The sequence below is a fragment of the Balaenoptera musculus genome, chromosome 2, assembly GCF_009873245.2.
Source record: "Balaenoptera musculus isolate JJ_BM4_2016_0621 chromosome 2, mBalMus1.pri.v3, whole genome shotgun sequence".
NCBI classification, from domain to species: Eukaryota; Metazoa; Chordata; class Mammalia; order Artiodactyla; family Balaenopteridae; genus Balaenoptera; species Balaenoptera musculus.
Window position 1 is genome coordinate 75,014,884 of NC_045786.1, and position 13,320 is coordinate 75,028,203.

General features: G+C 36.1%; 1 protein-coding gene across 2 annotated transcripts in view; it reads right to left on the reverse strand.

Annotated features, from left to right (window-relative positions):
* MINDY2 (MINDY lysine 48 deubiquitinase 2) overlaps positions 1-13,320 on the reverse strand; it is a 73,017-nt gene that overhangs the window by 37,931 nt on the left and 21,766 nt on the right. For both annotated transcript variants that reach the window (XM_036843398.1, XM_036843397.1), the window contains exons 3-4: positions 9,830-9,894; positions 636-794 (exon numbers count right to left, since the gene is read on the reverse strand). In XM_036843398.1, the coding sequence (XP_036699293.1) occupies positions 636-794; positions 9,830-9,894 (224 nt within the window). The remainder of the gene's footprint in view (positions 1-635; positions 795-9,829; positions 9,895-13,320) is intronic.

Below are 13,320 nucleotides of genomic sequence, written 5' to 3' on the forward strand. Positions count from 1 at the left end.
AAGAATAACCTTTTCAACAAATGGGGCTGGTACAACTGAATATCCACATGCAGAAGAATAAAGTTGGATCCCTTCCCCAAACCATATACACAAATCAACTCAAAATGGATCATACTCGTAAATTAAGCACTAAAACTATATACTCTATACTTACATACTTTATATATTATAAATATACAAAGAACTCTTAGAACCCAGTAACAAAAAGACAAATAGCCCAATTAAAAATGGGCAAGAGATCTGCAGATATTTCTCTAAAGAAGATATACAAATGGCTCATAAGCACATGAAAAGATGATCAACATCATTAGTCATTAGAGAAATGCAAACAAATCCACACTGAGATACAACTTTACACCTACTAGTATGGCTGTAATCAAAAAGATAACAATAACAAGTGTTGGTGAGGATGTGGACTCAGCTTCGTAGTTGGCCTCCAACTCCATGAAATTATAGTCAGAAGTCTTGGGCAGATTTAGCAGTCTGGAGGACTGTGCTCTAAACCTCACAATGTGGCTAATTTCATGTAAAAGCACAAAAACATAAGTATCAGAAAATATAAATCTAGATTAATTTGCCAAATTAATAGATTTTTACTATATTTGTGTTCATATAATTTAAGATTTTCTACTTACCTGAGGGTCCACTAGCCATCCATGGTACAAAGGAATATCAAGAAGATCAAATACTATGCATTCTGGTGTATATTCAAACACTCGAACACCAGTGAATTTTACATTTACATCCAAGCCTGTCTGTAGTTTGTGCAGTACTGCCATAGCATCACTCATATTCTGAAAACAGAAAGGGGAAGAGAAAAAATGAGGAAAATCAAACAACAACAAAAAAGATATTTAAATGCAGGCACATTTACTACAAATTTTCCATTTTATCCAATTTATTCATCCCTTCAATTTTTATTATTAAGTACCTACTATGTGCCAGGCACTAGTATGAGTTCTAACGATAAAATAGTGGATAAAACAAAGTTCCTGATCTCATGGAACTAACATTCTACTATGAGAGACAAATACATAAATTATAAAGTCAAGTATTAGTAAGAAAAATTGAACAGGATAAGGATGTACAGAGTGAGAGGGGTGAGGGACCTACTTTTAGACCAGGAAGTCCAAAGACAAAATTTCTAGTCAAAGAGGAAGGCCTCTCCCACTTCTAGGTATATTCCTAAAAGAATTGAAAGAATTTAAAGCATCGTCTTGAAGAGAGATATGTGTACACCCATATGCATTGCAGCATTATTCACAACAGCCAAGAGGTGGAAGCAGCTCAAATGTTCATTAACAGATAAATGGATAAAGGGAACATAGTATACATATACAATGGAATATTATTCAGCCTTAAAAAAAAAGAGAAGGAAATCCTATTACATGCTACAACATGGATGAAACTTGAGGACATTATGCTGAGTGAAATAAGCTGCTGCAAAAGAACAAATACTGTATGACTCCACTTATGTGAGATATCTAGAGTAGTCAAAATCATGGAAATAGAAAGTAGAATGGTACTTGTCAGGAGCTGGAGGGAGGGAGATCTGGAGAGTTGTTCAACGAGTATAGAATTTTAGTTTTACAAGATGAAAATGTCCTAGAGATGTTACACAAGAATATAAATACAGTTAACACGACAAAACTGTACACTTAAAAATGGTTAAGAGAGTAAATTTTATATTACGTTTTTTAACCACAATTTAAAAAAAAGAAAGAAAGAAAAAGAAATGAGCTATCAAGCCATGAACAGACATGGAGAAAATTTACATGTACATTACTAAGTGAAAGAAGCCAATCTGAAATATATTGTATGATTCCAAATGACACAGTGGGAAAAGGCAAAACGATGGAGACAGTAAAAAGATCAGTGGTTGCCAGGGGTTAGGAGGAGGGAGGGATGTACTGGCAGAGCACTGCGGATTTTTACGGCAGTGAAAATTATTCTGTAGGATACTATAAAGGTGGATACATGTCATTATACATTTCTCAAAACCCAAAGAATGTATAAACACCAAGGGTGAACCCTAATGTAAACTATGGACTTTGGGTAATAATTATGTATCAATGTAAATGGTGGGAGATGAAGTCTGAGAGAAAGAGGCTGGATCACAAAGACTTGTTGGTCAAATTAAAGAGTCGTTCTGTCCACATCAGTTTTCTCAATAAACACGGTCATGTAAGTGTGTAATGAAGACTATTTTAAAACATGTTTTTCTAAACGCTTTAATATATTAAATATGGACATAATTTAGAGGGTATATTTGATGGAACAAATAAAAACCAATATATAAAATTTGATAAAATTTTATTGAACCCCTACTGTTAATCAGACACTGTGCTACATACTAAAGATATAAAATAGCAGTAGACTATAGCCTACTGGAGGGCTTATAGTAGAAAGGGTGAACATGAAATAAATCCTTTTATATTAAAATTAGGGACTCTCACTGAAATCTGAGAAGGACAAATTTAGGTCATAATAACAAAGTTCTGTTTTACCAATTAACTTATAAAATTCCATGCTAAGAGACTATACAGACTGAAAACAAATTATTCAAATGTTTTAAATTTATGAATGAAGAACTTATAACAGGATAACACTGTTATATACTCTTTGGCTTTTGTCAGTTTCACCTCTAATAAGTATAATCCCCTAAAACAATATATTTTCTCAGTCTTCCTAAAAGTTGAACCCTTGAAAACAGTCAGCTCACATTTATTTCCTTTCAGTGTTTTAAAACTTCTCCTAAAGTCATAACAATGATGAATGTGAGAAAATAGTAACAATAATGAGCCACTGTAGGATTATAGCTCTACTATTGATACTACTGATTTTTTTCTGCTATTTGTTAAATTCTTAGTTGCCAATCATCCAGTTTCCTTCAGGGGGAAGTATAATTTCTAACAGCTCCTGGACTCAAGCTTATACCTTTATGTATCTTCTACATTTTTAATAGATTATATAATGTTAAAATAACTAAGTTAATACACTTAATAATCTCCATAAATAAAACTGATAAAAATAAACAAATTTATAAACAAAGAGTTAAAAAGAGTATTTTGCCATCTTGTTCCTGAATCCAAATGGGTGCTTACAAGAAAGGATTACTACTCCTTTAAGCCAGTAGTTCAACTGTTTCTTAGAATTTTTCTTAAATGTACCGTTAACATGGTGAAATTTTTAATTTAAATATAAGATATATTTTAAAAATATATTTGCAGTCATATAAAAACCTGTCATAAACACACACACACACACAGTATTTTCTTGTGTTGTCATCATTAAGCAAAACTGAAAAAAATATGCTCTTTGTTTATATTATGATTTCTGGTAAAAGGGTTTTTAATTAGGAAGACTGCAGCTGTGCATTGGTCTCTCTAAAATTTAGGCTTAAACATTTCTGCTCACACAAAACCATACAAAAAGAACATTGTTACATCACACCTGTGGAACATTAAACACCAGCTTAGACTCAGTCTTATCAGCTTGGTACATACTATCCTCAAAACTAATGGTAATGCAATCACAGTACCTTATAAATAGTTTTAGAGCTTATTTTAAATGCAGGGTACTTTCTGTCTGACATGTTTATAAGAAATGCAAGTGGTTGTTAGTGTCTGTTTCAACTTTGAAGCAAAACTTCACTTCCAATCATTTTCCAAGAGTCTAGATCACCTTAATGGAAACATATCCTGAGACTGCAAAACAGACTTGAAACAAAGGGCTGATATCATTTGCAAATACTCATCACTCAAGATTTTCTCAAAAAACAAATACCGTACGCTAACACATATATATGGAATAAAAAAAAAATGGTTCTGATGAACCTAGGGGCAGGACAGGGATAAAGACGCAGACATAGAGAATGGACTTGAGGACATGGGGATGGGGAAGGGTAACCTGGGACGAAGTGAGAGAGTAGCACTGACATATATACACTACCAAATGTAAAATAGATAGCTAGTGGGAAGCAGCTGCATAGCACAGGGAGATCAGCTTGGTGCTTTGTGACCACCCAGAACGGTGGGATAGGGAGGGTGGGAGGGAGACGCAAGAGGGAGGGGATATGGGGATATATGTACACATATAGCTGATTCACTTTGTTATACAGCAGAAACTAACACAACATTGTAAAGCAATTATACTTCAAATAAAGATGTTAAAATAAATAAATAAATAAAAAATATTTTCTCAAGACTGTGCAACAGAAATAAAATGAATTTTGAGGTTAATGTGAAACTGCAACTACGATCCATAATTTCTAATTTCAAGTTTTTGTATTAATCATAATAGCCTTGTTGATTTCAATAAGAAATGATACAAATTTGATAAATAAATGATATAAATTTAACCATAACACTTTATAATTATAAAATATTTACTGGTTTTATATGTTGAAGGTTAGCCTAAGATTTCATTTGAAAAGAAGTTTCCATTGTGAAAAATGTTTGGAAATCCTTGCTTTAAGCTACAAATTCCGATAGAATTTAAATGTTTTAGCATACCTATTTGGCTTTAGCTATGGATTTCCTACCTTACACAGTGATGCAATGCAACATACTGGCTTTTCCATTTTATTAGGACTAGATTATCCGAACATTCAAATTCAAGAAATTTTGCAATACCAAATGAATTTTGTTTTCTTTTTGCCATTTGGATACTGGTGAAAGTATGTAGTAAGGGTTACTTTGAAAGTAAACATAAAGGTTCCAATGATGTCTGTTTCTTCCCTGCCTGATACTTCTTCCACTGTAAGAACCTGACTTCTTCTTGACTTCCATTGTCAAACAAAGGAAGAATACTGAAGAAAATGAAGCTCTGCTTGCTTTCTTACAGCTCCAATAATTTTGAGCCCAGTGGTCCCCTCCTATATTACAGAATAGTATCTCTAAAGAACATGCCAAGCAATGTAGACACATTGAAACTATGAAACAGCAGATTTAGTCCTAATGATATACCCCAGACATCATTTGCTGAACTGTTTCCTACATATAATTTAATTGTAAAATATACACAAATGAGGAAAGATAAATCAATAACAAATTCACTTGAAAGTCAATTTTTTCAAGGAAAATACCAAGTTATCATTCTACATAGGTGTGTAGAACGATATCTGTGTTTCATTCTACATTGCATATAGGTTCACATAAAAGAGAGATCAGCAAAGTATGGCCTGTGGGTCAAATAAGGCTGTGAGCTAAGAATGGTTTTTACATCTTTAAAAGGGTGTAAAAAGAGAAAACAAAGAATATGCCCAAAAAGCTACTGAGACTCCCTCTTGCGAGAGCACTGGAATCACAACCAACTGCTGAACAATCATGGACAGGAAGACACTGGAACTCACCAAAAAAGATACCCCACATCCAAAGACGAAGGAGAAGCCGAAGTGAGACGGTAGGAGGGGCGCAATCACAATAAAATCAAATCCCATAACTGCTGGGTGGGTGACTCACAGACTGGAGAACACTTATACCACAGAAGTCCACCCACTGCAGTGAAGGTTCTGAGTCCCACATCAGGCTTCCCAACCTGGGGGTCCGGCAAAGGGAGGAGGAATTCCTAGACAATCAGACTTTGAAGGCTGGTGGGATTTGATTGCAGGACTTTGACAGGACTGGGGAAACAGAGACTCCACTCTTGGAGGGCACACACAAAGTAGTGTGCACATTGGGACCCAGGGGAAGGAGCAGTGACCCCATAGGAGACTGAACCAGACCTACCTGCTAGTGTTGGAGGGTCTCCTGCAGAGGCGGGAGGTGGTTGTGGCTTACTGTGGGGACAGGGGCACTGGCAGCAGAAGTTATGGGAAGTACTCCTTGGCGTGAGCCCTCCCAGAGTCTGCCATTAGCCCCACCAAAGAGCCAGGTAGCCTCCAGTGCTGGGTCGCCTTAGGCCAAACAACCAACAGGGAGGGAACCCAGCCCAACCCATCAGCAGACAAGTGGATTAAAGTTTTACTGAGATCTGCCCACCAGAGCAACACCCAGCTCTATCCACCACCAGTCCCTCCCATCAGGAAGCTTGCACAAGCCTCTTAGATAGCCTCATCCACCACAGAGCAGACAGCAGAAGCAAGAAGAATTACAATTCTGCAGCTTGTGGAAGGAAAACCACATTCACAGAAAGATAGACAAAATGAAAAGGCAGAGGACTTTGTACCAGATGAAGGAACAAGATAAAACCCCAGGAAAACAACTAAATGAAGTGGAGACAGGCAACCTTCCAGAAAAAGAATTCAGAATAATGATAGTGAAGATGATCCAGGACCTCGGAAAAAGAATGGAGGCAAAGATCGAGAAGATGCAAGAAATGTTTAACAAAGGCCTAGAAGAATTAAAGAACAAACACCTAGAAGAGTTAAAAAACAAACAAACAGAGATGAACAATACAATAACTGAAACGAAAAATACACTAGAAGGAATCAATAGCAGAATAACTGAGGCAGAAGAACGGATAAGTGACCTGGAAGACAGAATGGTGGAATTCACTGCCGTGGAAAAGAATAAAGAAAAAAGAATGAAAAGAAATGAAGACAGCCTAAGAGACCTCTGGGACAACATTAAACGCAACAACATTCGCATTATAGGGGTCCCATAAGGAGAAGAGAGAGAGAAAGGATCCAAGAAAATATGTGAAGAGATTATAGTCAAAAACTTCCCTAACATGGGAAAGAAAATAGCCACCCAAGTAGAGGAAGTGCAGAAAGTCCCAGGCAGGATAAACCCAAGGAGAAACACGCCGACACACATAGTAATCAAATTGACAAAAATTAAAGACAAAGAAAAATTATTGAAAGCAACAAGGGAAAAATGACAAATAACATACAAGGGAACTCCATAAGGTTAACAGCTGGTTTCTCAGCAGAAACTCTACAAGCCAGAAGGGAGTGGCACGATATACTTAAAGTGATGAAAGGGAAGAACATACAACGAAGATTACTCTACCTGGCAAGGATCTCATCCAGATTCAATGGAGAAATCAAAAGCTTTACAGACAAGCAAAAGCTAAGAGAATTCAGCACCACCAAACCAGCTCTACAACAAATGCTAAAGGAACTTCTCTAAGTGGGAAACACAAGAGAAGAAAAGGACCTACAAAAACAAACCCTAAACAATTAAGAAAATGGTAACAGGAACATACATATCGATAATTACCTTAAACGTGAATGGATTAAATGCTCCACCCAAAAGACACAGGCTCGCTGAATGGTTACAAAAACAAGACCCATATATATGCTGTCTACAAGAGACCCACTTCAGACCTAGGGACACATACAGACTGAAAGTGAGGGGATGGAAAAAGATATTCCATGCAAGTGTAAATCAAAAGAAAGCTGGAGTAGCAATACTCATATCAGATAAAATGGACTTTAAAATAAAGAATGTTACAAGAGACAAGGAAGGACAGTACATAATGATCAAGGGATCAATCCAAGAAGAAGATATAACAATTGTAAATATATATGCACCCAACACAGGAGCACCTCAGTACGTAAGGCAACTGCTAACAGCTATAAAAGAGGAAATCGACAGTAACACAATAATAGTGGGGGGCTTTTAACACCTCATTTACACCAATGGACAGATCATCCCAACAGAAAATTAATAAGGAAACACAAGCTTTAAATGACACAATAGACCAGATAGAGTTAATTGATATTTATAGGACATTCCATCCAAAAATAGCAGATTACACTTTCTCCTCAAGTGCACACGGAACATTCTCCAGGATTGATCACATTGTGGGTCACAAATCAAGCCTGGGTAAATTTAAGAAAATTGAAATCATATCAAGCATCTTTTCCGACCACAACGCTATGAGATTAGAAATCAGTTACAGCAAAAAAAACATAAAAAACACAAACACATGGAGGGTAAACAATATGTTACTAAATAACTAAGAGATCACTGAAGAAATTAAAGAGGAAATCAGAAAATATCTACAGACAAATTACAATGAAAACATGACAATCCAAAACCTATGGGATGCAGCAAAAGCAGTTGGGATTGACATATATACACTAATATGTATAAAATGGATAACCAATAAGAACCTGATATAAAAAAAATTTCTTTTTAAAAGATGACACAAACAGATGGAGAGATATACCATTTTCTTGGATTGGAACAATCAATATTGTGAAAATGACTATACTACCCAAAGCAATCTACAGATTCAATGCAATCCCTATCAGATTACCAATGGCATTTTTTACAGAACTAGAACAAAAAATCTTAAAATTTGTATGGAGACACAAAAGACCCCGAATAGTCAAAGCAGTCTTGAGGGAAAAAAATGGAGCTGGAGGAATCAGACTCCTGGACTTAAGACTATACTACAAAGCTACAGTAATCCAGACAATATGGTACTGGCACAAAAACAGAAATATAGATCAATGGAACAGGATAGAAAGCCCAGAGATAAACCCACGCACCTATGGTCAACTAATCTATGACAAAGCAGGCCAGGATATACAACGGAGAAAAGACAGTCTCTTCAATAAGTGGTGCTGGAAAACTGTACAGCTGCATGTAAAAGAATGAAATTAGAACACTCCCTAACACCATACACAAAAATAAACTCAAAATGGATTAAAGCCCTAAATGTAAGGCCAGACACTATAAAACTCTTAGAGGAAAACATAGGAAGAACACTCTTTGACATAAATCACAGCAAGATCTTTTCTGATCCACCTCCTAGAGTAATGGAAATAAAAATAAACAAATGGAACCTAATGAGACTTAAGAGCTTTGCAAAGCAAAGGAAACCACAAACAAGACAAAAAGACAACCTTCAGAATGGGAGAAAATATTTGCAAACAAATCAACGGACAAAGGATTAATCTCCAAAATATATAAACAGCTCATTCAGCTCAATATTAAAGAAACAAACAACCCAATCCAAAAATGGGCAGAAGACCTAAACAGACATTTCTCCAAAGAAGACGTACAGATGGCCACGAAGCACATGAAAAGCTGCTCAACATCACTAATTATTAGAGAAATGCAAATCAAAACTACAATGAGGTATCACCTCGCACCAGTTAGAATGGGCATCATCAGAAAATCTAGAAACAATAAATGCTGGAGAGGGTGTGGAGAAAAGGGAACACTCTTGCACTGTTGGTGGGAATGTAAATTGGTACAGCCACTCTGGAGAACAGTATGGAGGTTCCTTAAAAAACTAAAAATAGAACTACCATACGACCCAGCAATCCCACTACTGGGCATATACCCTGAGAAAACCATAATTCAAAAAGACACATGCACCCGAATGTTCATTGCAGCACTATGTACAATAGCCAGGTCATGGAAGCAACCTAAATGCCCATCAACAGACGAATGGATAAAGAAGATGTGGTATATATATACAATGGAATATTACTCAGCCATAAAAAGGAAGAAAACTGGGTCATTTGTAGAGACGTGGATGGATCTAGAGACTGTCATACAGAGTGAAGTAAGTCAGAAAGAGAAAAACAAATATCGTATATTAACGCATATATGTGGAACCTATAAAAATGGTACAGATGAACCGGTTTGCAAGGCAGAAATAGAGACACAAATGTAGAGAACAAACGTATGGACACCAAGGGGGGAATGTGGGGGGTGGGGGTGGGGGTGGGGGTGTGATGAATTGGGAGATTGGGATTGACATATATACACTAATATGTATAAAATAGATAACTAATAAGAACCTGCTGTATAAAAAAATAAATAAAATTCAAAAATTCAAAAAAAAAAGCCACTGATAGAGACCAATGAATATATCTGTAAGTAAAAATTAACTATCTTAATATAACAAAAATTGTATCTATTACCTGCTCATAGTTTAAACGTTGAATTTCTGAAATTTCTTTTGGCTTTGTGTCAAGCATGTAATCTCCTGTAAAAAGAAATTGTAAAGTTGCCTTTTAAAAATATTACTTTTTTTCTAATTACAAAGGTAATATATTTTAATTATAAATTGTAGCAATAGGTAACATAAAATATTGATCCCCCCCCAAGAGAAAGTCAATGTTAACTGTTAGCTAAGGTCTCACATATTTTTTTCAGTGTACATCCTATGTTTTGAACTTTCTTTTTCTTCCTCTTTATAATTAAGCGTCTTTACATGTCACTACAATAAAGCTCTAAAAGGTTTTTACCAAGTTTCACTGCTATCAGCAAGATAACTATTACCCCAAATACCTTTCCAAGAATGGGTGTCATCAGTCTTCTAAATGTTTGTCATTCTTAGAAGTAAGCAAAAATTTTTTTTGCATTTAAAAAATTGGTATCTTAGTGGTTACCAGTGAGGAGAGGGGAGAGAGAGAGGCAAGAAAGGGGTATGGAACTGAGATACAAACTACTATGTATAAAATATATAAGCAACAAGAATATATTGTATAGCACAGGGAATTATAGCCATTATCTTGTAATAGCTTTTAATGGAGTATAATCTGTAAAAATACTGAATCACTATGCTGTACACCTGAAACTAATATAATACTGTAAAGCAACTATACTTCCCCCAAATTGATATATTTTTATACATGTATTTTCATTTGGTATCACCTTTTTAATATATAAATGACTTTTTAAAAAATAAATTTATTTACTTATTTATTTTTGGCTGCATTGGGTCTTCGTTGCTGCACGCGGGCTTTCTCTAGTTGCGGCGAGCGGGGGCTACTCTTCATTGCAGTGCGCGGCCTTCTTATTGCGGTGGCTGCTCTTGTTGCAGAGCACAGGCTCTAGGCGTGCAGGCTTCAGTAGTTGTGGCATACGGGCTCAGTAGTTGTGACTTGTGGTCTCTAGAGTGAAGGCTCAGTAGTTGTGGCGCGTGGGCTTAGTTGCTCCTTGGCATGTGGGATCTTCCCAGCCCAGGGCTTGAACCTGTGTTCCCTGCATTGGCAGGCGGATTCTTAACCACTGTGCTACCAGGGAAGCCCCTATAAATGACTTTTAGTATAAGTGATACCTTTTAAATATATGTAGCATCATTTTAATATATGCAGTAACTTTTTATCCATGTTTTGCCTTTTTAACTATGTATTAATTATATATACTTTTCTTTGAATTGCCTGCCTATACAAGTATCATTTTTTTTTTTTTTTTTACTGAACCATAAAAGCTCTTTTTCAGTTAGAGGAATTAGAACATTTCCTGTTATACATGGTAAATTTTTTTTTTCCCATAATGGCTTCTGACTTTATGGTGATGTTTTTTGCCTACTTTTCACCATACAGAAATATTTAATTTCAGTATAGTCAAATTCTTCTATTATAGCTTCTGGGTTTGATGGGTTTGATGTCATGTTAGAAAGATTTTCACCTCTTCAGAGTATACAAACATTCACATATACTTTCTTCATGTAATTTTATGTGTCTTTTTTTATGTTTAAATCTTTAATTTATCTGGAATTAATTTTGATATAAACAGTGATACATGGAACTAACTTCTCAGCCAGCCTCCCAAATCACTAAGTTGATAAACTGTTTTATTAACTTTTATTTTCAAATTCAAAATAAACTTCTAAAGACTGCATCAAGTATTCTTTTAGGGACTTCCCTGGTGGCACAGTGGTTAATAATCCGCCTGCCAGTGCAGGGGACATGGGTTCGAGCCCTGGTCTGGGAAGATCCCACATGCCAAGGAGCAACTAAGCCCATGCGCCACAACTACTGAGCCTGTGCTCTAGAGCCCGTGAGCAACAACTACTAAGCCGACGAGCCACAACTACTGAAGCCCATGCGCTTAGAGCCTGTGCTCTGCAACAAGAGAAGCCACCACAAATGAGAAGCCCATGCACCGCAACGAAGAGTAGCCCCTGCTTGCTACAACTAGAGAAAGCTGCGCACAGCAACGAAGACCCAATGCAGCCAAAGATAAATAAATAAATAAATAAGTTTAAAAAAAAGTGTTCTTTTAATCTCTCCAACTCTGATAATAAAGGAATTCCTATGAACATCCATATATTATTATTTTTGCTTTTATTTAGAACTTTAAGATGGCAACATCTAATAACAATTTTATTCCACCATAGGTACAGGAACTCTAAATCACTAAATTAATTCATTCACAGAAATATATAAGCAAGTGTATTTAACAAATATTTTTGAATCCTTACTATACATGGCACATTGTATATTTACATGTTGAGATTTTAATATAGCATTTAACTGAAAACTACGCTTTGAGTAAATTTTATACATTATTTATTCAAATAATTGAGAACATATTTGCTATACTTGTATCCTATATCTCATTTAAGTTCTGTATTTATCCTGATAAAACACTGTAGTGTATGCTTTCCTACAACTTTAATAGGGTCAGGATGCAGAACATTACATTAATTCAATACTAAATGACCCTAGATATGCTATCATAGATTAAAGCTTAGGTGCTAAGAATAGAATAATTATTGGGATAGACCCAGATAAGCAACTCCTCTTTTCCTGAGGTCAGAAAAGATCTTTAGACAAGAGAAGAATGGCCTGACTAAGGGAGGCAGCCTCTTTGATGGACCTCAGTGAGCCCTATAGCCTGGTATTCATACCTTTGTATAATCACCTTCCCTTGAGTGTGGATTGGATTCACTTCTAGTGAATCAAATACAACAGAATTAATGAAATGTCACTTACAAAATTATAAAAGAAAATATTGTGTCGTTTGTCATGGTGCTTTCTCATTTGTTCACTCTGAGGAATGCCACCTGCCATGTTCTGAGCTGCCTTTTGGAGATGCCCACGGCAAGGAACTGAAGGAAGCCTCTAGAGAGAGAGCCACAGAGAGCCACAGTCAATGAGGAACTGAGAACCTCAGTCCAACAACCTGTGAGGAACTGAATCCTGCCAACAACCAAGTGAGTAAGCTTGGAAGCAGATCCTCCTCAGTTGGGCCTGGAGATAAGACTGCAGCCCCAACTGACACACTGACTGCAACCTCATGAGAGACCTTAAGCCAGAGTCACTTAGCCACACCGAGATTCCTGACCTACAGATACCGTGTGATAATAAACGTTCATTGTTCTAAGTGACTAAATTTTGGGGTGATATGAAACAATAGACATCTGTATTTTTAGGAAAGTTTGTAATAGAGAATTAGATATTTTTAAAAGACTGATTTTGAGTTTTTAAGAAAGCATCTTTCAGTTTTAGATATCTAAATAAATCATCTCTTAAGAATTCTGTCTAGCTTATCTAACCTTTATAACAAAATTGGTCAACAATACTACTTCAATCAAAAATATTTACTGAGGGACTTCCCTGGTGGTGCAGTGGTTAAGAATCTGCCTTCCAATGCAGGGGATGCAGGTTCGATCCCTGGT